Here is a 27,941-nt window from a genome sequence, read left to right as displayed (position 1 = left end):
CTCTGTTCCTCGCTGCCACTGCTGCCTGCTCCTTGTTCCCTTTTGCACCCCTGAGAGCTAGGTCCTCCCTGCCTTGCTGCTTTTAGCATATACGTTTCTGATTTGGGTGGCATGAAAAGAGTCTAAACCTCCCCTCCGGGCATGGAGCACCACGCTGCTGCCCGTTTGCGTGCGGCGCTGAGCGGGGGGGGGAAATCAGGTGGGCTGCCTTATGTAACAGGCAGGGATCTTGGAGGCAGGCTGCAGAAGCGTATTGCTGATTTGTCTTGACATTTTCTAGCTATGAAGCAGGTCACCTGAAATTAGAGGCATGTGGGTGGTGGTATTCAGCACCTGCTGTGCATTGGAAGCTTGGTCTGGAACAAGCAGGCGTGTTTTGTAAGGAAACAGAGGCGTTTATCAGAAAGATGCTGAACAGTGTGGCCCAGCTGGGCAGTGCCTGGCTCTGCTGCATCTTACCCCCTTGCAGGATGCCTCCCCGTACACCGAACAGGACCTTGCTGTCAGGTTGAGAGGTGTAGGGTGCGGGGCAGAAGGCAAACCTTGGCTTTTAAATCTTTTGCTGAGCTGAAGCCAGAGTTAGAAGGGTTTCAGATTAAAAAAGGCTGCTTATGCCAAAGGCTCCTTCTCTGTCCCTCCCCTTCCAGAGCCAGGTGAATCCTAACCATCCCAGCTGAGATTCCCGCAAAATCTGTCTGCGGATGTGCCTGTGTCCCTGGGCTTGCCCTGTGGCACGTTTTGCTCAAGCTGAGAGCAGGAGCTGGACAGCTGGCAAAAGAACTGCCTTGTGTGTGCCTGAAGGCTTGTGGAAACAGTTTTGAGCAGAGTTTCTGGTGGATCCCAGGGCAGGTATCTCCTGAGCAGAGCTGGGTTGTTGCAGTGCTGTTGAACCTGAACCCAGCTGCCCTCGATGCAGCCCTGCCGGTCTGGCCTTGCACTTCAGCTGCTGCGCCGTGCTGTGTTTGGTGAGAGGAGTCCTGCTTTTGCTGCCATGATGGAGTGGCGTCACATGGGTGAAAATGGGCCCGTCAGAGCACTTGGGCAGACTCTTGTGCTGCTCCTTGTCCCACTGCACAGAGCTATTGGTCTTGGCACAAAGGGGAGTAAGAGTATGCCATGGAGATGTAAAGCATGCTCATTTCCTGCTACTCCCTGGCTAGCTTTTCCCCCTTGACTCTTGGATGTAAAAGTGACATGCCAGGTTGGAGAGACCAGGTGGGAGTTGCCTGTTAGTATTTGTTAGCCCTTCTGTGCTTCCAATGGGCATGAAAATTACAGGAGAAATGTCTTGAAATAAAGGGTGGAAGAGATGAGACAAAATCTGGACAAGGTGCCCTGGAAGTGGCCAAGCAAAGGAACCACAATTCTTTCCATCCCCTGTGCTTTCCAAGCTGACTCACCCGCCACACTGGAGTGGTTGCTGTTTCCGATGGCTGCTCCCTTTCTCTGCTGCCCTCCTAGTGCTCCTGCTGCTGCCCTGCAGCAGGGTGGTTTTGTTCTGCAGAGTGTGCTCTGGCTTCCCTGATCCTTCTGTCCCGCCAGCGTTGGCAGTGCCAGGACCTGCATGGTGCACAGCAGGGAACACATCACATCATGTTTTGTTTCCAGCTGAAAATGTTTTTCTTTGAAAATTGTAATCTATGTTTTGGTGCTGCCCTTTTGGTGCTGGGAGTCCCAACGCTGTGCTGTGGGCCGCCCAAGGGCGGGCAGGGCAGTTGTCACAGCTTTGCAGAGGAGAGGTGGGTTTGGGTTAGCATTGCCTACTGTTTTCTTGTCCATGTTTTGGATGTAGAATAACACCAGGGACATAGATTTAGCTGGTCAAATCAAAGCCAAAAGTGAAAGCCTGTGTCCAGGTTAGCCTGTTATGTGTTAGTAATCCCCACTTAATCTCCATTTCTTTTTCTAATCTAAGCAAACACGTTAAAGCTACTGCAGCCCGAGAGCGGCCCATGCCTGGGCACTTCTGTTTCATCCTCGCTACCCGAAGAGGGATGGGCTGTGCAGACTCCCTTACCGCCAGCATTGCAGGGGCACACTCTTTGGTTCACCCCAATCCTCCTGTTGTGGGGTTTGCGGCAGGGTCTGAACCAGATCTCAGCAGCAACCCCGTGAAGCTGATGGTGGGAGATTTGTGGAGTGCTTCAGCGGATGGAGAGATGGGATCAGAGTGAGAGCATTGGCAGTGCCCACCTGTGCTTTAGTGCAGTGAATGTCCGCATATGGGAGAGGAGAGGGCAGATGCCTGCACCGCTGCCAAAAGGCTGCGATGCTGAAGTCTGTTTCATGTGCTTGCTACCCTTTCAGCTGGGGCAGCGGGAGCTTTTACTATTCCCCAGCTGCCATCACAAGCAGACAGGCTGTCACCCCTAATCCTTCCAGGTGCCCGTGTTTGTGTTTTCCAGGAGAGCAAGCCACAATGGAGACACCTCCACTTTTCCAAGATGCTAAAACAGCCCAAGAGCTGGCAGACCTTTTAAAGCTTCAGAGAAATAGCAGTAAATTGCATAACTGCCTGATGGTTGCTTAGCTCCCCACACCCTCCCGTGTGTCTGACCCACATGCTCTCCTAGCGTTGAGATAACTTCCGTGCTACCCTGCTTATCGCTCCCATCTGAGGCCGCGTTGCAGCAATGCACCCCGATCCCCTGGGGGGGTACCTAATGCAACTGCCTGTTAGCAGCAGTTAGTAGAAGCAATTGCAATTCTGACAGCTGGGGAGGACCCAACTGTGTGTTTGTTTTTCCCCAAATTTAGCTCTGGAAGGTTGTTTTGTTTCTTAGTTGTAAAAAACTATAACAGATAATTGTAGGAAATCAGCCCATGGTGAACAGCCCCTAATAACCAATTCACATGTGCAATGTTTTAGCATGAGACCAGGGTGCTGCTGCCTGCTTTATTTAAGCTAGTGTGCTACAATAAGAAGGAGCAAAACTTTAAAGAAAGCAGAGCATTTTTATTTTGGAGTGTAATTCAGAGTGTGACTCCTGATTCTTGCTGAGGCATGGAGCCCTTGGCTAGTTCTCTTTGTAAAGGCAGAGTTTATAGGTACCGGGAACTGTATCTAGCTCCTGTCAAAGCAAAAGGAAAGATTTCTATTGCTTTAATGAGTTTTGGATCTGGCCTAGAATTAGGAAAAACTCTCAAGAAAAAGAGCTGATCACCACATTTGGGAAAAATGTAGATGGGTTGTACTTACTTTGTGGGTTTTTTTACCTTCTATTAAAGATGAGCGAGTGCTTCCAAGATGTTTATCCTTCATTGCAGTGCTGTGGAGGGCTGTGACAGCGTGCCGACTTACGCCAGCGGATACAGGGGATGTGTTAGACTGAGGAATTTGAACTTTCAGCACCAAGTATGTGACTCGGTGCTCCCTCCAAGGAGGAGACCTTGTCAGGATGCGGAGCTGGCTCCCAGAGCAGAGGTCCCTGCCACTGCGCTCAGTCCCTGGCGGGGCATGTGAACGTGTTTTAGCATCATTCGTGGGGCTCTGCTAAGGAACCCTTTACAGCTGGAAAGGTTTCAGTGTCTCAACTTGCAGGAGATGCTTTGACAGTGACGGGGGTGGGGGGGGCGGGCAGGGGAGGCAAGCTCTGTGAAAAAGTAGCAAATAAAAAGCAAAGGCAAATGTGTCCAGATGGGAGATCTAGTTTGGAGTCATTGCGTTGATGGAATTTGATTCTGTGATGCCTCGGGTCATGTCTCCTTCCTTTTTTCAATCTCTAAATCAGCTTGCAAAGAAAAGTGGTTATGATGGACATTTGTTATGCTACTTCTGGACAAAAGCAATAGCATTGTAGGTTGTCAGTGGGTTTCTTTTTTTTTTTCTTTTTTAATCTGGTTTCCTAAGAAACAAGATTTGTGTGATTATACTCTCTGCCTCTGTTTGTACCTAACAACCTTTGCATGGAGGGCTGTTTTCTACCAGCTCTCAATGATGGGGAGAAATTCCTTCCAAGTTTATGAAAAGAGATGGCTGAATGAAGTATAGCTACTGAGGGAAAGGTGGCCAGCTGCAAGCCTCGAACCTTATTAGCCCCTGGTGAATCCACTTTGGTTGCCACCCAGGTGGAAAGGGAAAGCATGGCTCCTGTGTTTCTTGTCCTCTTGTTCATGTAACAGCTACTGAACCACTGCCAGCTGCACTCCAGCGCAGAGAGGACCAGCGAAATGATCTCTGGTTTGCTTTAACACCCCGGGTGGGTCAGCAGTGGGGTCGTGAGGAGCTGGGTCACCTGGGGTAAGAGCAGGAGTCTCTGGGAGATGGCTGGAGGCAGGCGAGCGTGGCCACTCCAGGAAGGCATCCTGGCTGCGGTGTTGCCAGCCTGGGGCATTGTGGTGTGGATGAGGCACAGCCTGCAATGTAATTCAGCTGCTGATGTGACAAGTGGTGTCTGGGACAGAAGGTGACAAATGCAGGAGTGGGATTTTGGTGGCCTGGCAGCTAAACCTGTCTGGTTTAGGCTTTTCTCTCAGTGCGTAGCACTCCTCTCTCCTGGCACAGTTTCCCTCTGAGCCACTTTGTCTGAGGAATGCTGTTGTTCAGACAGGACAGGTGAGGAAGGGCTGGAAATGCTCTCTGGTCCACTCAGCACTCCTGCAGGGTGCTGTCACATGCTAGCAGAGGATTTAGGTGGATAGTAGTGACCTTTGAGCAACATCCCACTTCCCTGGGAGCTGCAGGTAGGGACTGTGCACAGGTCTTCTGCTGTTGCAATGCAAGTGTCTCTGTTAACAAATAAAATGACATCCTAAGTGCTGTGAGAACATCACAAGGGACAGGTGATAAGTTCCATTAGCTCAATCCACTTTATCACCTTTCCCTCCCCCAAATAACAGCCATTTTGCTGTTGTTATTACTAGCAACAGGATGCAGGTTCAAGGTCTCGCTGTTGTGAATGCTGTTGTATCCCAGGCATCCCTCCTCTCCGTAAACCTGGGATTTGCTTTCCCTCTGGCATCCTCACGAAGCAGCTTCCCTGTGGCTTCCAGCTGCAAGGTTGCTACAAGGAGAGCAGTAAACTTAGTAAATACACATCAAAGGAAAGCACAGAGTTCCCGCTGCCTCTCAAAGGAAAATGTCGCAACCCATGTCCATGTGTGAATAGTCAGAAGGAAGGTGGGTGGAAGGGCATGTGTAGAGGAAATCTCTTCCAGGCTCCCTTTTTTCCTGAGGAAGCTGAAGCAATGCTTGCCAGTGCAAAGGAAAAATCCCTTGGCTTGGCTCTGAGCTGGTTCTTTATCAGAAAGGCATTATCTGGGTAATTAGCTCTGCCTGCGAGTACAACTGTCTTTGGCTCTTTCATGCATGCGAGCCCGGAAGGAGAGGTTTGCTGAGGCATCCCTGTGTTGCCCCCATTATGTGCAGCTACAATTCGACGAGGAAGCCTTGTCCTGCCAGCTCTCGGCTGTAATTAAAGTAAGGCTTCACCACTATGGGCTCTCATCTCTGTTCTTGTGATAATTAAGTGGCTCTGACCCATTGCGTGATGAAGTTTGCTCTTTGTACCCCTGTTTGCATTTGAAAGTGCAGTGGGACAGGTCCTGTCTTCTGATCCAGCCCTTTTGTGTAGTAGCAGATACCAGTGCTTTGAAGCTGGTGTAAGCGTGTCCTGGTGCTTCTTCCGTGGCAGGAGAGGCAGTTTACGGTCAGCTCACCTATGATACAGTAGGTATACTCATTTTCCCGTCGCCCCTCGTAGCATCCTTCAAGGAGATTGGGTGAAAGCAGTAGCTCTTGTTCCCTCCATTTCTGTCCCCGAGAGCAATTCATATCTTTGTTATTGCTCCCCTCTGTACCTTCCCGCTCCCTCCAGCCTCTCCATAGACCCTGTCCTGGGAAGGACTAGCCTGATGTAGGCATGGCCTGTGGTGATGGTTTGGTTCCTTAGGCTGGGTTCCCCATGCCACTTGGGGCTTTCAGCAGCAAATTGCATCTTCTATTTCTTCTCTTTCTAAAGCTCCTTGCCCGAAGGCAGAGATGACTCAGGGTGGGAATGGAGTAAGGGGAGCCTTCTCCTGGCACTGGTTGAAAGAAAAACAGGTGTATGAATTCCTTTGATTCCCCCTGCCCCCATAAATTTTCATTATGAGAAGATAAAAACGAGGCATGTAAGTAGTCCTCCAGGCTTGGTCCTGGCTATCCTTGGAGATGGTTGCGCACATCTTGGATCATCTTTCAGCAAACCATGAATCATTTGGCTGTCTGTATTGGACACCACACTGTGCTAAGTAAAAGATAAGCACTTCTGAGTCTGTCTCTCAACACCATCGTTTCCAACAGTTGGCTCAGGAGCTGTCAGGCAGGATTGCGAACTACACAGTGTCTCTTCTCAATTACATAGGTGCAAATCCAGAGGATTTCACTGGGTCAGTACCAAAAATAACAATGCTTTCAGTGAGCCATGAACCTGGCTGCAGTGGGAGCACTGATGGGAGATGGGGATCCTGGGGCGCATGGTGGCACTGCTGCCAGGAAAAACAGCTTGGGAAGGAGCTCGCCGAAACGGTTTTGGTGACCCGTTCTTGGTGTACTTGCTAAAGATGGGTAGTGTGCAGAGCCTGCTTCCATAGTACTACTGTAAAATTCGTTGGCATTTGACTGTGTCCGACGGGAGTCCTTGGTTAATTATATTTCACAGGGGTCAGTCCAGTGTGAATACAGATTTGGATGCTTAATTAATAGGAGTAACTACCCATTCTAAGGGAAGGAGTGAGTGACCATCCCAGCCCTGGGGGCATAGACTGTTTTCCTAAGTAAATTGTACTGTGAGCTGGTTTCTCATGAAATATTTATCTGCTGGGCCACTCGGGGCTGTTTGAGTGGCCCTCAGAAAGGTTATTAATGCACAGAGCATATGGAGGCTCAGAGACTGCTTATTAAATTCAGATTGCCATTTGCCATTATGCTAATGCCATTTGGCTGGTGGAAAAAATTACCGTGACCCCCTCCCATGCCTCAGCTGCCTGTGTTTGCAACAATGCAGCATATATCAGGTACGAGAAGGGAAGGACACCATTGCAAAAACCCACTTCCCTCCCTGTGCCTTTGTCGTGCTCCTGCACAGAGCTGGCTCCACCATTTCTGATGGTGTGGGGATGGATGCCCATGAAGTATCTCGCTCATGGTCTTGGGCATGGTGCTGGATCACGCTGCAGGTCCTCTGTATTGCTCTGGCAGCAGGGAAGAGGTTTATGGGGCAAAAGTAGTCTCTGAGAATACAAAAGGCAGTGCAGAGCTGCTGGAAGGGCTATGTCCTCACTGTGTTCCAGGTCTGTGACATAGGTTGAAAGGGTATTAGTTGTATGGCAGTGACACTCCAGCTCTTTGCCTTCCTAGACTCTCTGGGAAAGTAAAGGTGGAGCAGCCTGGAAGCAGCTCTGACTTGCAGCATGGCCACAGCATCATCCAAATCAGCAGGTACATAAAGGGCAGCTAGAGGAACCCACCTCTTCCCTCAAGCTCCTGCCCCAAATGCAGAAATTGAGGTCCTTTTCATTTGTCCAATTTAAAATAAATCAAACCCACTTATTTTCTCATGGGGAAAAAGAGGAGTGCAACAAATGATTAACAATGCCTTTAGGAAAGCCTGGGTCAGCGCATGTGTGTGCCTGTTGTGGTCACCACTAACCAGGAGATAACTTCTCTAGATGGAGGAACAGACCTGATGCCCCGCATACTGAGTCACAGCATTGAGCACTCTGGCTCTCATTCAGTTTTAACACTGCTTTTTCTTCTTCCTTCAGGCTATGAAAGTCCTCTCCAAAAAGAAGCTCTTGAAGCAGTATGGATTTCCACGTGGGTATCTTACATTTAGAGGTCTACCTGTTGTCCTCAGCCAGGCAAATCTCTCTGTAGAAACATTATTGGCAAGGACTGTGGAACTTGGCCTCATGCAAAAGCTGCTCAAGTAGTTGGGGACTGGTTAAAACGCAGTGGGTAGTGAAAGGGCAGGGACAACCACAGCGAAATTCAGCGCACTTGGTAATCAGGTTACTGGCTTTGATTTTCTGAGTCTCTTTGAAGTGCTGACTCTTCCATGTTCATCATCTATAAAGTCTAATTAAGTGCTGGAAGTTAGGCAGGGTAGACCACCTCCTCCCAGGGGTTCTTCTGCCCCCTCAGATAGCTCCTGCCTCCAGTGGCTGGGCCATGGGACCTGGCAAACAGACCATGCTGGGAAGCCAGCAGGAGCTGGTCTGAACGGGGCTTGGAGATCTCCTGGAGTTCCGGGTGGAGACTGTAATGCTTTGGGATGACAACAAGGTGATGAGATCTTCCAGAATAGCTGGAGGCATTCTGCAGAGGGGCCAGTGGCTGCTCACTCCTGCGTGCTGGGCACTGCTGAAAAATGAGTTTTCTCTCACCGTATTATCATGATTGCAGGTCGGCCTCCTCCCAGAGGGTCGAAAGCATCCTCCGGAGAGCAGCCAAAACCCATGGCACCACTGGACAGAGTCTATCAGGAAATAGCCATCTTAAAGAAACTGGACCATATCAACATCGTTAAGCTGATAGAGGTGAGCTGCTTTCCTACCCTAAGCTGTACTGAAACAAGTCTGGTTTGTATTGCAACAAAAGAATCTTTCTTCAACTGCTCCTATTTCAGCCAAAAGTGGTTTAAAATAGTTGTTCAGAAATTTAGGCTGATGCTTCCAAGCAAGATCATACCAACTATGTATGTCAAACTGACATACCCTGGGCTTTGGGCTGGTGCCCAAGAGAAGGCAGCTGGCTGTTCTGGTAGGAACAGAAGCAAGCTTTGACCAGTGTACACTTGTGCATAGACAAGCCTGGGAAAGTGCACAAGTGCAAGGCTTCGGTGCCATTTTCAATATTGGCTGAGGTCAGATCAGGACAAGCAGCGCCTTTATTGGTAGACTGTTTCTCCAAATACAGGCAGAAGCCCAGAATTTTCTGGAGACGGGAAAATCCGTGTCCTTCAAAGCCTCTCTCTCTGCAGGAATCTCTAAATATTAGCCTAAGTCATTCTCAATGCTCTGCAGCTCAGCACAGTGTACAGGGAGCAGTAAAATGTTATTTGATTAAAAATCTTTTTTTTTTCCTGCTGTTTTTCTCTTTTTTTCCTCTTTCCCCTTATCTCTCTGTTATCAATTACAGGTTCTTGATGATCCTGCAGAGGACAACTTGTACATGGGTGAGTCGTCATATGCTAACAGAACTGTCTAGGCTTAGACCTATTGATACACGTAACACGTACCAGGGCTCGGGGTCAATACCAGGAGGAAACTTGTACCAACTTCAGCAGACTTACTTTTTCTGAAAAATTTTAAACGCCTGTAAAGGCAGCTGGGATGGAAGGGCCCCTTGCAGCAAGGTAAGGCAGCCTTGTGTCTTAGTACAGCTGTGCACATCCCCTTGCCCATGGGGACACTAAAAAGACATGACAGTGGCTCTGACCTCCCCTGTGTATATGTTGGTTCCAGTCCTAGAGCCAGGAGAGAAGGGCAGGGTGCAGAATGGTTTCTCATCCTCCTGGTATGAGGTTGGTCTCTCCAGACTCCTCCTGTAGGCTGTGGATAGCGGCAGTGACGCTGGAAATATCCTTGTCATGAGGTGTTCCCTGTGACCCCTGCTGAGCCTCAGGACCTCCTCAGATAGCAGCACTCCTGCCTTGGCCTCTGAGCCCGGTCCCTGCCATAGGGGCACAGATGGGAGACCATAGCTGACCCTGCATTTATGCAGAGAGAGGGGAATTTCCACCCTTTTTTCTTCCTCTCCCCCAAATCTTGGAAGTGTCAGCCACAGCCTAACCCTGATTTGGGTAAAATCTGGAGGGACAGGCCTGGGAGGCACTGAGGTGCCCTCTGAGACAGGCCAGAGGAGGGGGATGTCCGACCCCATTACATCTCTGCTTCCCCGTAACATTTCCTGATGAGACAGGCTCAAAGGCTGCTTCTTCATGAAATAATTATGGCATGCTTTTGAAGCTGCTTGTGAAGGGGGCTCTGCCTAGCAAATGAAGCTATTTGCCTTTGAAAGGCCACTTTTCCCTTTTGGCTGAAGCCCCAGTGGCACTCTGGCAGCATCATGAAGCGGCAGCAAAGGCAGATGCACGTGTGGTGGGTAGGGCGGCTGAGGCCATTCTTTAAAGGCCTGAACTCCTGGGGGTGGAGAGGAGGGCAGAGATCAGGTAGCAAGCTTTTTTTGTTGAATAAAGTAAATGCATGAGGAAGTCAAAAAAGCTGCAGGGGAAAAAAACCAAAACAATCTCTCCCTGTGGAGCACGATAACAGAATGGCAGTCATAGCAGCAGGACAAGTGGGAAATCTCTTGGTCCCACTGGGGGTCTTGGGGAGGTTGCACTGGTCCCTGGGCAGTGAGCAGTGGCTGTGGCTGTGTTGTCCATGCCTCATCACCTCTTTGCTCCCCTGGCTTTACCTGGGATCTGTGAGTGGTTCAGAAGGATGCAGGAAAGTCAGGCTCCTGCCTGCAGTTCCCTTGGCAGCAAGGAGAGGCTGTGGGTGCTCAGGACTGAGCCTTCTGTGAGTAGGTTTCCTCCCTCCTGCTGCTGACCCAGCTGATAACTGCACATTTATCCTGCCAGAAATGCCCTCCACTACAAAGCAAAACTAGAGAAAGTGGAGTTTGCTTTTTGCTAATTACTGCTGGCATTAAGTACAGCTGTGAGTGCTCTCTGCTGTGTGCTCATTGGGAAGGAAGCAGGGGATGGAGGGTGCTGATAGCAGATGAGCAACCTGCAATGGCACAAGATGGTTGAGTAATGAAGTTCTGCCACAAGCTGCAGCTTCTTCAGCTCGGAGAGCAAGATGAGCCGATGCACGCTGGCTTGTGTTTGTAGCTTCAGCTGGTCTAACATCGCAGCTGTAAGCTGGGCTGCTTGGTGCTTTGGGGAGGGCAATCTGCTCAGATTTCTTGGGAGGTGCAAGAAATCCCTTAGTAATTCATGAGGAAAGAGCTCTTCTACTGCAGATCCTTCTGTTTGTGGAACAGGTCAAAGACAGGATCAGAAAAACACATTGCCACTAACCCACGCTGAGGCAAGCCCCCATTTAACCCCCTAATCAGACACAAAACCTCAGGTGCTCTACAAAACTCAGCTCACTCCAACCAGTCCTCCCCAGTTCCTCCTGCCAGGGAGCATTTACCTCCAACAGCCATGTAGCTGTGCTGCTGATTGACGCAGCAGAAATGGAGCAGCATGTTCTTACAGCATCTCATTCAATACCAGCAATTTAGCAGAAATATCACACCAAACACCCTCCCTTGAAGGTACACGGGGCTCAAATCAGCAAGGGCTGACACCAGGAGCAGCAGAAATGTGGTTGATAAATTAGCACCTGCTGTCTTCTTTGTGGAGCTGGCGGGAGGTGGGGATATTTGTCTTTGCTGAAGAGATGAATATTTTCATTTTGCATCCTCTGGGGTCCTTGTCATGGGTGAGAGAAGAGAAGTGAGTGGAGATAAATTGCTTTTGCAGGTATGAGAATGGATGTGTTTTTGTAGGTGCTAAAAAATGAATAAGACTAGTCTCCTCTTCTGATTCATTCATGGTTTGATTTCCTTCTCTTGCAGTGTTTGACCTCCTGAGGAAAGGGTAAGTAGCCTTCCTGGGACCCCTTGTGTTGAAATTTTTGGTGTTCATCATTAGCTTCCTACATGAAATAGAGGTTTGATATGTACAGTGGGGCAAACCACTGCCTGCTGGCAAGTGCAGAGGAGGCAAAATCTGGCTGTAGTTGCCTTTGCGCTGTTACAGCCTGGAATGATGTGGTGGATAGTAATGGGCTGGGAGGACATGTCCTGGTGTCAGGCTTTGATCCAAAAAACAAATTTGATGCCAATTCCCCATCAAGTTCCTGGGAAAAAAAGGTTTTAATAGAAATACTCTGCTGGGGTAACAGACACATTGTGGCTTCCTCTGGCACAAGGAGCGTGAGGTTGCATCAACATTTACTTGCCACCCGCTGCCTTATTTTACCCCTAGCACTAACATATTGTGGGAGGCTGTTTTGTTGCTGTATTTTTCTGTAGCAGGAGAAGTGATAAGGTGGTGGGAAACTCCTCATTGCTTTTTGTTACACCTGGACTGATTCTGCAGCTCTGCAGAGTCACAGTGATGTCAAGAGAGCTGTGCCCAGGATGGGGGGGGAGATTCCCAAAGGGCTTATTTTCTCTCTGGCCCCATGAACAAGCCTCTTGCTAGCTGCCAGCTCCAGCAGGTTGCTGGTGAGAGGCTCCCCAGTCTCCCTGGTGACCAGACTGATGACTATCCTGTAGGAGAGGGGGAGGAAAAAAAAACCTCCTGTAATCAGCTGTGGCCAGGGAACGTGCAGCTTGTCCAGTGCAGCCTGTCTGCCTCTAGCAGAAGGCAATTAGACTCCATTAGTGGCTCTGCCAGTCCTGCTGCTCACATTATTTCTCCCTGGTTTCAGCAGCAGAAAAATGTGCATGAAGAGGGAGGGAAGGCAGTGGCAGAAAAATGCAAATGGGAGAAGGAGGTCATCGATCAAGTTGGCAGCAAGGGAGAAGAGAGAAATGATGCAGGAAGGATTTGCTGCTGGGTGCTGAGGGGAAGAGCTGCAGAGCCTGGTGATGGTTGCAAGCCAAACTCCGCCAGGGTTTGGCTTGCAAGGACAGTGTCTCAGGAGCACTCCCTTAAATCCAACTCGAGTCAGTGAGCGTATGTCCAAATGCAAGGTCAAGCTGCTGAGCACAAGCAGGATTAACCCCCAGTGCAGTGAAGTCTTTAGCTTGTGCCATTCATCCGCTGAGGAACAGAAGATGCTGACTAGCTCTTACAGCCTCTTTGCCCTCAGCTTTCAGCAGGCACAGGCAGAAGAGGGGCTTTTAAAGGATACTGTACATCTCTCAGCAGTGGCGGCATACAAAGGAAAGGAGAGGAGAAGCTGACCAGGTAACCTTGGCTGTTTAGGGCTGAATGGCTGAGTTCTGGTGGTGGCTGAACAGTTAAATAGGTTTTCAAAGTAGTTTAGCACAATGTACTGGAAATATTCCCACTTAATCTTTGAGCCAGTGGTTCATGTCTAGATTCTGCCTTGGTTTAGACTAGCTGTACACTGATGTTGCTTCAGGACTGAGTCCCAGCAGGCGTGACATCCAGCGCACAGCAAAGGGCACTCTTTGCACCCCACTGCTGCCTGGTATCTGCTGGTGATGTTGGTGCTCACTGCTGTGAGCAGCTTCAGCAAGAAACCAAAGGCCAGATCCAGTTTTGTTCTTTCACTGCACTTTTCCCACTAGGACTCTCTGTGAATGAAGTGTTTGTCCTATTTTCTGTAGACAGCAGCAGTTAATCCTGGTGTTGGTGAGGGCTCTGTGGCTCACGCTGGCTCAGGGACTGTGCAAAGCCACCCATCACCACTAGCCAAGCTCACTAACCCAGGTGTCACCACATCCAGAAAGTGTGGGTGGTTGTGCTTCTGTCCTGCGTCATGGCACCCAGAACCTCTTGGGACACTGGCCCTCAACGCTGGGGACATAGTGATGGAGAACCTGAAACCCCTCCAGCAAGGAGGGTTACTGCAAAGTACTTAGTTACTCTCCCTCTTCCTAACAGGCCTGTCATGGAGGTACCAAGTGACCAGCCCTTCAGCGAGGAGCAGGCTCGGCTCTACTTCCGAGACATCGTCTTGGGCATCGAGTACTGTGAGTACCACCAGCACCAATGGCAGCTTTGCAGAGTGCACGCATCAGCCTCCTGCTCAGCTGGGGAAAAGCCTCTCGACTCTGGTGGGCTGTCAGTTGAGCGAGGTCCCCTCTAATTGCATGTGACAGGGTTTGCAGTTGGCAGTGACCCCGCTTAGCTCAGATTTACCCAGGCAGTATCACAGATGCTGGGAGCCAGTGTTCCTTAGAAAGAACATTAGGAAAATAGTGGCTTCCTTTTTTTTTTTTCTTCCGTTTATCTCTTTTTGGAGAGTGTCTTTGAAGGCAATAGTAGAGGCAGAAAATGGGTGTTTGCAGTGACACAGACTGAGTTAGCTTCAGCTGGAACAAATTGCTGTCTCCAGCTTAGTGGGGCAAGCACTGGCCATGGGAAGAGCTAGTGAGCAGCACTGGGAGGGGGTCTGCTGTTGTCAGCCCCCTCTGCAGCATCAGTCCCAGTGACTGCTCGTCACACGGGGCTGTGGGGTGCTGAGCCCAGCACTGCTGCGCTCTCCCAGGGTGGTGGTGACTCGAGTGTGTTCCCAGGCTCTGTCCGGAGACTTCAGTGGCAGGTTTCCCCCTTTGTAGCATATTTGATTATCGTCACTTTTTTCTAGTAAGTCTTCTCCCTGTGTGGCTGAGGCCAGATTCTTTGCTGAGTGCCTGTCCTGAAGAGTACAAGGAGGCCACAGTAGGTCTGTAAATGACAGCAGGGATTTTTCTGGCCCCATTGTAGCTGACATGTCCCTGCTGGCATGAACCTGGCAGGGGTGGGAGAAGAGGAGTTCCTAAATTGAAGACACAAGGTAGAGCGGTCTATGTGTTGGCATCTTGTCAGCATGGGCCCCGAGGAGCAGCGATGGCTGGCTGGTGTTTCCCCTCGTGGACTCAGCAGAGCTGGCATGTCTGTGTAACCTCTCGCTCTCTGCAGTGCGGAATGTAAGGCTGTCAGCTGGTGCGTTTTGCTCACTGCTGATCTGCAGACCTTGTGCTGCAGGCTTCATGGCTGAGCTGCTTTCCTGACCTGTGCCAGCAGTGGGAGGATACCCATGAAATTGCTGGTTGCTTTCTTCTCTGTAAGATAGACCTCTGAAGTAGTCAAGCACAGTAAAGCTGGGCATTTATGGGTGCAGGACACATCCGTACCATGCAAGGGGGTGTGGGTTAGAGCCTGGTGCTTTGGTGTGGTGTGGTGCTGGTAGCTGGCATTACTCCCATGCTGCATCTGTATTACAGTGAACGTTCCCATCCTCCTGAACCTCCTGCCAGCGTTGTCACCAAGTCAGAAGGCATAACTCTGATCCCTTGCTGCTCACTCACCTTAGGTCCCTGCCTTTATCCTCAACTCTGCTGCTTGCACTGGAGCAGTTCATGGACAGAGGAAGAAGAGGCAATACAGCTTTTGCAGAGGCAATTCATGCCTCACAGATCCATTAGTTTTCACAGAATCATAGAATGGTTTGGGTTGGAAAGGACCTTAAAGATCATCTAGTTCCAACCCCCCTGCCATGGGCAGGGACACCCTCCACTAGACCAGGTTGCCCAAAGCCCCATCCAACCTGGCCTTGAACACTTCCAGGGATGGGGCATCCACAACCTCTCTGGGCAACCTGTTCCAGTGCCTCACCACCCTCACAGTAAAAAATTTCCTTCTAACATCCAATCTAAATCGACCCTCCTTCAGCTTAAACCCATTTCCCCCTTGTCCTGTCACTACACTCCCTGATGAACAGTCCCTCACCATCTTTCCTGTAGGCCCCTTCAGGTACTGGTAAGCCGCAATTAGATCTTCCTGGAGCCTTCTCTTCTCCAGGCTGAACAAGCCCAACTCTCTCAGCCTGTCCTCATAGCAGAGGTGCTCCATCCCTCTGATCAGCTTTGTGGCCTCCTCTGGACTTTCTCCAACAGCTCCATGTCTCTCCTGTACTGGGGCCCCCAGAGCTGGACACAGTACTGCAGGTGGGGTCTCACAAGAGCCGAGTAGAGGGGCAGGATCCCCTCCCTCGACCTGCTGGTCACACCTCTTCTGATGCAGCCCAGGACACGGTTGGCTTTCTGGGCTGCAAGCGCACACTGTCGGCTCATGTTGAGCTTCTCATCAATCAATACCCCCAAGTCCTCCTCCTCAGGGCTGCTTTCAATCCATTCCTCGCCCAGCCTACAGTCATGCTTGGGATTGCACCGACCCACGTGCAGGACCTTGCACTTGGCCTTGTTGAACTTCATGCGGCTTGCATGGGCCCACCTCTCTAGCCTGTCCAGGTCCCTCTGGATGGCATCCCTTCCCTCCAGCGTGTCGACCATGCCACACAGCTTGGTGTCGTCGGCAAACTTGCTGAGGGTGCACTTGATCCCGCTGTGCATGTTGCCGACAAAGATGTTGAACAGTGTCAGCCCCGGTACTGACCCCTGAGGAACGCCACTTGTCACTGTTCTCCACTTGGACAATGAGTTGATCACAACTCTTTGAGTGTGACCATCCAGCCAATTTCTTATCCATTGAGTGGTCCATCCCTCCAATCCATGTCTCTCCAATTCAGAGACAAGGATGTCATGCAGGACAGTGTCAAATGCCTTGCACAAGTCCAAGTAGATGATGTCAGTTGCCCTTCCCTTGTCCACGGACGCTGTAACCCCATCATAGAAGGCCACCAAGTTTGTCAGGGATGATTTGCCCTTAGTGAAGCTGTGTTGGCTGTCACCAGTCACCTCCTTATCTTCCATATGCCTGAGCATAGTCTCCAGGAGGGTCTGCTCCATAATCTTGCCAGGCACAGAGGTGAGACTGACCAGCCTGTAGTTCCCTGGGTCTTCCTTTTTACCCTTCTTAAAAATGGGGGTTATGTTTCCCCTTTTCTCAGTCGGCGGGAACTTCGCCAGACTGCCAGGACTTCTCAAATACGATGGCGAGTGGCCTGGCCACTTCATCTGCCAGTTCCCTCAAGACCCACGGATGCAACTCATCAGGTCCCATGGACTTGTGCACCTTCAGGTTCCTTAGATATTCTCGAACCTGATCTTCTCCTATAGCGGGTGGTTCTGCATTCTCCCAGTCCCTGCCTTCTGTGACCTGGGCATTGTGGCTCAAGCATTTGCCAGTGAAGACTGAGGCAAAGAAGTGATTGAGTACCTCAGCCTTCTCCATATCCTGGGTAACCAGGTCACCCGTTTCATTCTGGAGGGGACCCGCGTCTTCCCTCATCCTCCTTTTATCACTAACATACCTATAGAAGCTTTTCTTGTTGTCCTTGACATCCCTGGCGAGACTAATCTCTACAGGGCTTTGGCTTTTTCCAGAGGAGACAACAAGCATGTAGACAAGGTGATCCTGCTACTACATTGTGTTTTGATTGCCAAACAGCTTTTGACTAGATCCCTTAACAATAGCTCATAAAGAAGCTCATAAGTCTCTTTGGGTGGCCTCTTGTGGATTAATAACTAGACAGTCAGGAAAGTAGGAATACAGCTTTCACAGTAGAGAAAAGTCACTAGTGTGGTTAAACAGAAATTCATAATGTGGTCTGGGTTGTTCAATATATTCTTAAATGGCTAGAAAAATGGTAGAGTACAATAAGAGAGATTGGTGATGACATCTGGTTATTCAGGATAGTCATTGTTAGAACTGACTGCGAAGATGCCATGATAGCAAGTGACAGCATGATAAAATGGCAGATAAAAATTCATGTTGCTGACTGCAGGGTAATGCATGAGGGGGAGAAACAACACTAAAAATACGTACATCGTGACGGGCTCTAAATTAGCTGTTCTCACTCAGGCTTCATTCTGGATAGTTCTCTTGAAAATGCCAGCCCATTACTTAGTGACATTCAACAAAGCTAACAAGATTTGGGGAATTATTGGGAAGGAAATAGAGAAGAAAACAGAAAATGTCATTATACAGTTATTTGGATCTGTAAGACCTCTTAGGTACAGTCAAGGAGTATCTTGAATATTTTGTGCAACTCGGCTCAGCCTGTCTTAGAAACAGCTCTCTAGAACTGAAAAAGACCTGAGAAGGATGATCAGGATGGTCCTGGAACATCTTATGTACAGAGATAAGACCAAAGCTCTTAAGATTTGAAAATTACCATGGGAAAGGGTGATATGACAGGCTTATAAAATCCTAAGTGTCAGGAAAGTGATGAACAGGGAATGAATGCCTTCTGTCTCTAAAAACAAAAGAACTAAGGGGTAGTAAACAAAATAATCAGGTAGCCAGTTTAAACCAGAAGAAATTACTCTTTCATGTAGTGTGTAATGAAACGGTGAAATTCAGTGTTAGGGGAGATAGCAGGTGCCAGAACTAAATGGGCTCCAAGTGATTAGGCAGATCTGCAGAAGAAAAGAGCATCAAGGACACTGAAATATGAGGACACAGGTAGTTTGCCACCAGACTGCCTAAAGCAGGGAGTGTGAGTGTTGGAGGTGTTACATCTCTCTGCCTGACGCTTTTTCCCAGGAGATGGGGTGCTGGGGTAGGTGCGCCTTTGGTTTGGCTCCTCTTCTATCCTTGTCTCTCCTCCAGCAGCTTGTCCACATTGTCCTTGAGGTTATCACCGTGACGTGATGACAGAGGCAGCTGCACTGTGCCAGGTTCTCTGAGTCTGATCTAGGTTAGCTTGGTGTCTCTCAGGCATGGCAACCTTTTATAAACCTGGCTTACTTTGGCAGTGCAAACGCACGGTTTTGGTGGCACATCTGAAGGTAGAGCAACAAGCAGAGGGAGGGGCAAGGACACTTGAGTGAGTGATCGTCATCCCCAGTCAATGAGCAGTGCAAAGTGTGAGAGGTCAGACGTGTGCAAGACAGAGCCGTGTCACCTTCCCTGTTTAGTCCAAAGTGAGATTTTTTTCCAGCTGTTTCAACTTTAGGAAAGAAATACCTGCTTCTTTCACAAACCAGAGGGAATTGTTTCAAATGTGCTTTCAAAAAGCCAGCATGTAGCTGCGTCACACTCAACGGTAACGTTTCATGCTGCCGTGGTGCTTTGAGCCGTGTCTGCCTTAATTACACCAATCTCCAGTGACTCCTGTGAGCTCAGAAGCTCCTCAGAGCCAGAGCAAGCCCCTTCAAACCAGTTGAAGACTCACCTGGTTTGAAACACCTGCAGAGCAAGTCTCTGAGTACGACGGACCTTGCCGAGGCAGGGAAAGGTGGGTTGCAGTGCTTTGGTCCGCGTTGAAATGCAATTTTTTGTCTAAAACCAGGGGGTAGGAATGAAATCCACGTTTGTGAGTATGTGACAGTCCAGAAGCTTCCAGGTTCTGCCAAAATTAGTCAGGTTACCCCAGGAAGTGGGTGGAAATGTATATATGAATGGGAAGCTCAAGATTGTTTTTCAGTAGAGTTTGAGGGGTGAAGATGCAGCTTTTTATATTCTCATTAACATTCATTTTATAGCAGTACCTGTATACCTCAGCTGGGCGATCCACACTCTTCTGTGCTGGATGATGCTGGTGTAACAGTTCCTGCTTGGACAAAACTTTAAGTTTAGAAGATAGTAAAAAATTAAAAAAAGTAAAGTGTGGATAGTCCTAGGCAGAGGGAGTGAAACAGGACAATAAATTATAGGATGCCCAAGCACTCCCAACAACAGGAACAATAGGATGCTTTATTTTGGGCAATTGAGTAACCACTTATTTTATTAGCGAATGAAAGTTAAAAATGGCTTTCTCTCAGAACTGCTGGGTAAATGCGTGGCAATTATTATGTAATTACAGAGGAAAAGTGCACCATTTGTGCACACTGAAGGGAAAGTGTTGCCAGGCAATCTACAGATTGCAAGGTAATTTTAATGTAAGCATACATAATTGTTATGTAATTTGGGAGACTCAATAACCATGCAGATGCTTGAAGCTCGCAGTCGTCACAGCAGCAAATGCATCATTGCTGGTTGGGTTTTATTAAATTAAAGGTTGCAGACTGCATTCCTGTGGGAGCCTGCAAGGTGTTAATCCATGCTAGTGTGCTGCCCTCGGTGCAAACCGTCCGCGGTGAGCGGCAAGGGGCCACAGGAGCTGCTGGGCGTCCGTGGGGACTGGACTCCGCTGGTTATTCATGATGCTTGCTTGCAATGGAGGCCGCCTGCAAGAGGGCTGGCTCTGGGGAGAAGTGTTAGGAGGGAGGCAGTGGTCAGTGTGATGAGAGCAGAAACTCTGGGTGGGAAGCCCGGCTTAGCCATGGTGGGAGGCAGGGACAGATGGTCTGGAGAGAGCTGAGAGCTCCCACATCCAGAGGGACTGCTTTTGGCTGGGTGTCTGGATTTAGTATGTTTAGTACTGGGAAGTGCTCTTTGATGTGTGCACAGTCTCAGCCTCATTCACTGAGTAATGAAGAAACAGAGACAGGTTCAAGGTCTGAGAGCCAGGGAGATCTGCCTGTGGCTAGAGTATCCCTTCCTCTGGCCCCCAAACTGCTGGGAAAACATTTTGAGCTTAAGTGTGGTTCACATGTTCTGTTTTTGATATGCCTGTCTTAGACCTGGGCTCTGTTGTGCAGACCATGTCAGGAGTTATTTAAGCAAACTTTAATTCCCATCCTGGTGAAATGGGCCCTACGAAGGAAAATGCTTTTGCTCCTGCGTGCAAGACTTCCCGGTACTGATGGCACTGCATGCACACCCTCATGAACTGAGGAGGTGGGCTGCCGGCTGCATGTTTTAAGTACCACTGGAGTGGTAATTTCAGAACACACTTAAGTGCTTTGGATGGAAAAGTTTTGCTGAATTATTTGTGTCATTAACTAAAGCATGTGCTTAAGAGTCTCTGTGAATTGGAGATATGTGCAATTACCTCCCTTTTCACTTGTAACTTCCCTCTAGTAGTGCTTATCTGGGGTTATTTAAGCTTCAGTCTCCCTCCTAGTAAGGCAAACATTGCTTTCCCAATGATACTCAGCAGAAATAGATGCGCTAGATAGCGAAGAGTTGCCAAAGGAGTTAGCAACCATGGCAGGAGTCAATCCTGAGAGCCGGGAGGTGAATACATGCTCCCCCACAGAGCCAGGCCGGGGCTGGGGGTCAGCCCTGGATGCCTCGCCACCGGGACCCACCAGCAGTGCCAGATGGCCAGGCATCCAGCCGTGTACCTTGCAGCATGCCTTCCAGCACCCTGAGATCGGTGGCCTGGGCATTTCCTTGGCCAAAGGTTGTGTCTTTGTATTTAATGGCCTCTGATATTGTTCCATTCCTGTGTCCAATCCCTTGTTAAACTTGTGTAAATCTTCAATGTCTGTTACCTCCTACATACACTGTGGGCAACAGTTCCCATTCGGGGTTGAGTCTGATCCTGCAGGTTTCAGCTGATGCCAGGAGTGACTTGGGAGCAATCATGCCCTCTCTGTCCCACCCCTGGTTTATGGACCTCTGTCACATCTTCATGGGCGGCTTTTCAAGGCTCCAGAGTCCTTGTCTGTGCCAAGTGTCCTTCCACCCCTTTGACCATGTAGCAGTCCTGGAGCTCCCCCAAGCCTTATTAATTGAGGGCACAACAGTATTTCAGAGTTGTCTGCTACAGTAAATGCAGCTGAAAATATTTGCTGCAGGAGTTGACACATCCCTCCCCCAACAAAGCCTACAGGTTTGCTGGACAAGGACAGATAGTCTGCTGTTTTACTTCCAATATCCTGGTTATGGTAATACCTGAATACAGATTTAACTTCTTGAAAGCAGTAAAATTTCCTTTTGGATTGACTTACTAGTGACTTATGTTTAATAACTGCACAGTAAATGGGTTTGCTGAGTGACTGTGAATTTGGTGTCATGCCAGTTTGCATTGGCAGATGAACTGTGGAAACAAGTACCAGGTGAAGCATGTAAGGAGGATTTTCTTCCAGTGTCAGTCTGCTGGCCAGAAATGTTTTCCTTATTGTGAGCGGATGTTTGGCTCAACACAAGGAGTAGATACGTTAAACTCCTCTCCAGTGGTGGGAGACATATGTGGGAGCTGCAGGAGAGGTTGTGAGGGAGAAGCGTACTCCGTCAAAAGACACGAGGGATATGCCAGGCAGGTATCCCAGTTTTGATTTAGGATTGGGACGCAAGTAGCCCTAAGAGTAAGAGCCTAAGTAAGGTAGAGGAATAAGCAAATGAAAGGTCTGTCTAAGCAGGCAGCCTGGCTGTGACACTAGCCAGGAGCAGATGCTTAGTGCAGAACATGCACACAAGCTTGACCCGGGGGAAAACCCTGCTCACTTGCACGGTTAGGATGAAGCACAGCAACCGTCCCTTCTGCTGTTTAGCTGCAAGCTCAGTATTTTGTCCAGCTCACGAGAAGCTGAAACAGTTGCTGTCAGTGTGGCTGAAAGGAAGAAAAAACATTATTTCCTGCATTCTCCATAGAAAATGCACAATTTCCCTGCTGCGACTGTGTCTAGGGAAACTAAGTGTGGCAGTTCTGGTCCCCTCTGCTTGTCTCATCTGAGCTATTGGGTTGAAGGGAGGGTCATGACACAACTCTCCATGACACTAAAGCCGTTGGGAAGTTACCTTTCCAGCAGCAGTTCTCTGCAGGGCGCCCATATGAATGCCTGCAATGCTCTGGAGCCTAGCACGCTAAGCCTGGAACAATAATGAATTGCCTGACATGCAGATCAAAGCTAGCTTTTCTGAGATAAGACTTAATCTACTTGATCATCAATATGTGAGTATAATTTCCATTATCTTAAAAGGAAATTTAAGCAAACACATCAACAGCTGAGTCAACTGCAACATAAGCCCAGGGTAGGCACACTCAAGCATCAGTAGCATAGATGAGTTGGATCAGGTTTGGCTGTTGGCAGAGGTAAGTTCCTCAGGCCTCATGCTGGCGTGGCCCAGGAGAGCTGGGACATAAGTCCATGACAGAGCTGCTGTGTACTCTACTGTGATTCCCAGTGAGCTACTTGATCCATCTGTGCCTCCATTCCCGTGTGCAAGATGGGAACTTGTTCCTTCTCTGCTCCTGCCTCTTGCCTGTGCAAGTTGGGAGCCCCTCAAAACTGAACATGTTGAGGTGGGAGCCCTTGACTCCAACTACAGCTGCAATGTGCTGGGTCTTATAAATGACACCACCAGGAAAATTGGGGCTGGCTTCTGTTTTATCACTTGCAGGGCTCTGGGTGATAAAAAACCCAAACAAAAAAACCTTTCATGTAGCTGCAAGTGTTGCTGATACGCAATCGATGAGGACTTTGTATAAGAGCGAGAGTAATTAGCTGGTGGAGCAGATCAGAGAGATGTGCTAGAGCCTCTTAAGAGAGATTAGGCAGTTTGATTTTTTGTTGTGGTTTGATGAAGTTATGTAAGCAATTGTGCTTGGGGTCAGACGCAGCCCACGGCACAGGCTGTGCAGGTTGTTTTGGCAGAACTTGCTGCACGTCATACCCTCCTCCCCACTTTCCAGCAGTCCCTTGAACATTGGCAGATGTGTAGCTGCGGCAGGAAGCTCTGCATATCCTCTGTGACCAGTGATCTGCCGTGGGCTTGTGCAGGTTGGAGGACAGGTGTAGAAGGGCAGCCTTTGGCAAGGCTACCTCTCCTTCCTCTTCCCCGTTGCTTCCTACTGTTAGTATCCTGTACCTTGTCCCTTCTGGCAGGAGCGTGGTGGGCAACCACGTGCTGAAAATGGAGCACAAATGGCAGCTGAACTCTTCCAAAGGGCTGGGCAGTGCTGGGTGTTGGAATCCCCTTTTGTACAACCCAGGCTTAAGCAACATATTCAAGTGGCAGAAGTTTGATGGATGCAGCAAGAGAGTGGCAAAGTAGTGAACAGAGCTGAGAAAATAGGAGCTGGGATCCTCGCTCCAGCCGGTACATGAAACCCCTGCAATGAGCTGAGCCTGGGAGGGAAGGTGTTCCCTTCGCACAGCCCACTACATCCATGTCCTCCAGCTCTTTCTCAGTGGAGCGTTGCGGACAAGTACAGAGGCTTGCTTCAAAGAGCAGCCTTCTGTTTTAAGCTTTGGATGGTGGTGCAGCAGTTTCCTTGGGAGGGTGTTAAATCATTTCTTTGCTAGAGGGGTGATGTGAGAGTAATACTAAGCAGACTCTGCAGTAGCACCATATGGATTGCTTTTGCCCTTGAATGGGAATGGGATTCTGTTTTTAATCAAGTATAATTCAGCATCAGCTTCAGTAAATAGCAGGATGTGTCAGTGCATTGCAAAGTTTTATACGTATAATTTTTAAATGGGCTTTTAGTAAGTTGGTATTAACCTGCTGGAGCTCTAAGGTTTCCAGAAAGGAATGCAGTGAAAGGCACCTTTTTTAAAAGGACCAAGGAACGATCTCTCTCTTTCTAGCAATCCTACCTCTGTTCCCTCTTGGTCTTCACTGGCTGTTAATCTAAGCAGACAGTTCCCAGGCGTTTGCTTTTGAATGAAAAGGAAAAGCCTATTTAGTCTCTGAATAGCCTGCGGTATCTGGAAATGAGCAGCATTTGTGAAATGAGTTGCATGTTGCAAAAAAAGCTGACTTGTCCCACCAAAGGCAGCCAGGGGACTGAACAGAAAGAAATTATGTGCTCAGCGGGGCTTTGCTAATGAGTAGTGATGGAGCAAGGAAGCAGAGCGGCAGGAGACCTGCAGAGAGCCCAGGCAGTGCTGTGTGCTGCACGCACAGATAGGAGCCAGCTGGCCAAGCAGCAGAGATCCTCCCCAAAATCTGCCCCTTTTTTCCAGCCCCTGAAGATTCACCCCTGCCTGCTTTGCGATATGAGTGCTGCAGGATCTGTAAGCCACAGCAAGTTTACAGCTGTGATGCCCCAGGACCTTGGCCCTGCCCCATATCTTCCCGAACGGCAAGATCCTCTCGGGAGCAACATGTGTGCTAACAGCACTGGCTTTCTGCGGGAGTTTCATTTTGTAGTTATTGAAGTAATTTGGCTCTGACTATTGCAAGCTGAGTTCTGCAGGGACGCTGACCCCAGTTCAGAGGGATGTAAGCCCATGCCTTCTTTTAATACCATTCCTAAATCATCTGCTGGCTTTTCACAGAGATAACATTCAGTGTGTGCCAAAATTATGTCCTAAATGGGCATGTTGTGTGACCTGGAAGTACAAACCAGCTGCTTGTTCCCTGGACGGTCAGCACCCAGAGTGTTTGCAGGCCTGGAGGTGTCTGGATGGCACAGTACCACCAGGCAGCTGTGACAGCCTCTTGGTGTTAGACACACGCTGTCTTGTTGCCTAGGGCCAAGGATGAGAAACCATGTTTGTGGTGCTGATGAAGTTATGGGAGAAGTGGATGCAGACTGCCTGAAACTGTTGAAAGGAGGTGAGTAATCTAGGTGTGCCACTGGAGAGGCTTTCAGAGAGTCTACCCTGGGACAAGGTCTGCCATAAGGACCAGCTGCAAGGTCACGGGCAGCTTTTCATGAAGCTGCAGGTGCTTTTTCTGCCCCTGTTGGGGAAGATCTGAAAGCAGAAGCAGTCAACCCCAGCATGGCACACCCCATGTCCCTATTGCTCTGAGAAACTCTGGATTACTCTGTTGTGTACATAAACACTCAACCTATTGGATCCATGCTGCTAATACCAAGATAAAATACATTGTGAAGAAGAAACAAAACAAAGCCCTGAAAAGCCAGATTTTTAAGGAGACCTTTTATTTTGGGTAGTTGTTTCATATGGGCTTGAATTTGAACACCCAAATACAGGTTCATCCCAGCTGCTATAGGCAGTAGGTGCAGCATACCTGCTAGAGGCTCTGTCTGAAATTGAGAGGGACAGAAGATGATGATGGTCCTTTCCCAGCTGCTGTTAACACCTTGAGTGCTCTGAATCCTCCTCTGAGCTTGTATCTCTCCACCACACACCATCAGCCTTCAGCAGGCTTTTCTTAGGTGCCTGCACTTCATGCCCAAAGTCAGGAGACAGCCTAGACTTTTAGGCATGATTTCCCTTGTTGCTGAGCACCCCAGGGCTTTGGAGTTTGACTATGTCCAACTTCAGATGTGCCTGGTCAGGCTTTCTAACACATGTTGTGATGAAAAGGTAGTACATTTGCCTTCACCTGTCATACCTGCTTCGTTCGTGGGGCGACTGTGAGGCTTAGCAAATGGGTATTTCTAATGCGCTTTGGGATCTTTGCCTAGACGATGCTCCAGAAATCCATGGGATTGTTATTCAGATGCAAACACGCCTGAAATACTATTACCTTTCCACTGAAGTGAAGGATAGGTCTAATAAACCCAAATTTAACAGAGCACTGCAGAATCAGACTTTCTCCTAAGGGCTCTGTAATATCTTACATTGTTTCATTTTCATTATGAAGAGGTATTGATCTATTCTTTGAAACGAGTCTGTCAGCACAGAAAGTGCAGAGCATCTTGGAGCCCAGGGACGTTGCTCCAGTGAGCTGCTGACCTCTGCTTTAAGAGCAAAATCCTTTCCAGGTAAAAGCAACGCGTGGAACCCTTTAGTCAGTTTGCCAAAGCAGCTTCAGTGAAGTGCTCTGCTTTGGCCAGCTCAGCATCGATTTTAGCCTTGGCAGGGATGCAGACAGGCACATTTGCAGAAGAATGAGTGGTTTTTGGCTGTTGATGTCCCCCTTATACGTGGCACATGGGGCCTGGGAGGGGAGCACTGATGGGCTGGTCCTTCCCAAGGCTGCATGCATCCAGCACCCACATCCCCACGGCTGGATGGTGTGGGTCTGAGGGCAGTCTTGCCAGGGCTGATGTCTGCCTGCTTTGTAACTGTTTCTGCAATGTCACAAGCAAAAAACCCAATGCCTTGCTGTGGCCAGTCTCTCTGAGCAGGGCACGGAGTAGCTGGAAGTTCCCTCAAAGGCATGAACTCAGCTTATGGGTCCCAGTTCCCCACGAAGGGAACTAAATGGAGGTACGTCATAGGTTGGTTTAAAAGAATAATCCCCAAACCCTCATGGAGCAAGTTTAGGTGCAGCAATACAGATAGTTATTTTGGTTATGTTTCTTTAAAGTACATTTGGGGTTTAAAGTGCTTTTCCTCCTCTTCTGTGCCTGATGCAGCCCTGCTCCTGTTTGCTACAGCTGTGTCACAGCATGTCCTTAACCCCAAGAACAGGATGAGTGTTTTGTTTCTGGGACCTCTGTTCCTTGCTTCCAGTGACATTAAATAGCAGTGCTAACATAGGCACCTTTCCTGCCTTCTGCTCTTACATCTGCAGAGGGAAGAAACTTGCTCCCAGATGCTTCAGGCTGCTGAAGTTAGAGGGTTGATTTGTGTTGGTGATTGTGTTTAACTGAGCGCAGGTGTCACCTGCTCCCCTTGGGTGGCTCTGTGGGTTGTACGCTCCTTGCGCTGTTGTCCCTTCTGTACGGTCATTAGCAGTCTGGAGGGTATCATTAGTGGTAGGCTTTTATTTCTGAGATGCTTAGCTCTCCCTCTGGAGTTCTGCAGGGATAACACACCATCTTTTTCTCTGCACGTCATGCTGGAAATGCAGATCACACTGGTTTAACAAGTACCTTTCCTGCAGGACAGCTCTGTCCCTGAGCTTCTTTTGCAGTGTGTGGCAGCAATGCCCATGTCACTGCTGGCACATCCCACCACTTGGCCAGTCAGCCTTTGGCCAGCCCTGCTAAATTAATTGTTCCTTGCCCTTCTCCCTGCAATGCATTATCTGCAAGAGATGTGGACTCACAGCGAAAGTTTGTGGGTTGGAAAGTTTTTCTGAGCTTAGTGGTGTTGATGTCCTGCAGGTGAACAGTCCTGCTTCCTTTCTGCAGCTCTCAGACAAGCCAGGTTTTTTCTGTTGCCTACAAATGGACTTGGGAATGATTTTTGGGGAATCTTTTACTTTTCTTTCTGCAGCACTGTATTCTACTGAAATGTACCAGTGGCAATGCACAGCACAGGAGAGGATAAGACCGTGCGTTTTAAAGCCTGAAGCCCGTTTCAGATAGCTGTGCAAGGGAGGATGCCCACAGCAGCTGGTAGACTGGGACTTTAAGAATTGTGCTTCTTCAGAGCAGAAAAGGGATTTCAGGTTGCTTTCATCAGGTTAGCAGCTCCACACCAAATCATTTCTTGGCAGACGTGAGCTCTTACTCTTACAATTTTTGTAGCTGTGATGGAACCTCGTTCATTTACACCAGCTGGTGCTCGGCGCATAATTCCTGTCTCTCATCCATTCTCCCTTCATGGCTATTGCCTCTGCACAAGGCAGCTGGATAGAGGAGAGGACTTGCAGGTAGCATAAGTCTTTCGAGCCACCTGGCATGAGACTTTCATTACTGTCACCCAAACAGCATGGCAAAGCAGCACGGCACGTGGGTTGGACACTACTCGTAGCACCACCACTCCTGAGCTGGCCAGTCACTTCTCTGAA

At 49.1% G+C, this 27,941-nt stretch overlaps 1 protein-coding gene across 5 annotated transcripts in view; it reads left to right on the top strand.

The window, feature by feature from the left end:
• Positions 1-27,941, top strand: part of CAMKK1 (calcium/calmodulin dependent protein kinase kinase 1) — a 107,579-nt gene that overhangs the window by 57,008 nt on the left and 22,630 nt on the right. For all 5 annotated transcript variants that reach the window (XM_075771437.1, XM_075771438.1, XM_075771435.1 and 2 more), the window contains exons 5-9: positions 7,747-7,798; positions 8,387-8,520; positions 9,122-9,158; positions 11,558-11,579; positions 13,563-13,651. In XM_075771437.1, the coding sequence (XP_075627552.1) occupies positions 7,747-7,798; positions 8,387-8,520; positions 9,122-9,158; positions 11,558-11,579; positions 13,563-13,651 (334 nt within the window). The remainder of the gene's footprint in view (positions 1-7,746; positions 7,799-8,386; positions 8,521-9,121; positions 9,159-11,557; positions 11,580-13,562; positions 13,652-27,941) is intronic.

This window comes from Balearica regulorum, chromosome 19 (genome assembly GCF_011004875.1).
Source record: "Balearica regulorum gibbericeps isolate bBalReg1 chromosome 19, bBalReg1.pri, whole genome shotgun sequence".
Lineage (NCBI taxonomy): Eukaryota > Metazoa > Chordata > Aves > Gruiformes > Gruidae > Balearica > Balearica regulorum.
This window is presented reverse-complemented; position numbering and strand designations above follow the sequence as displayed.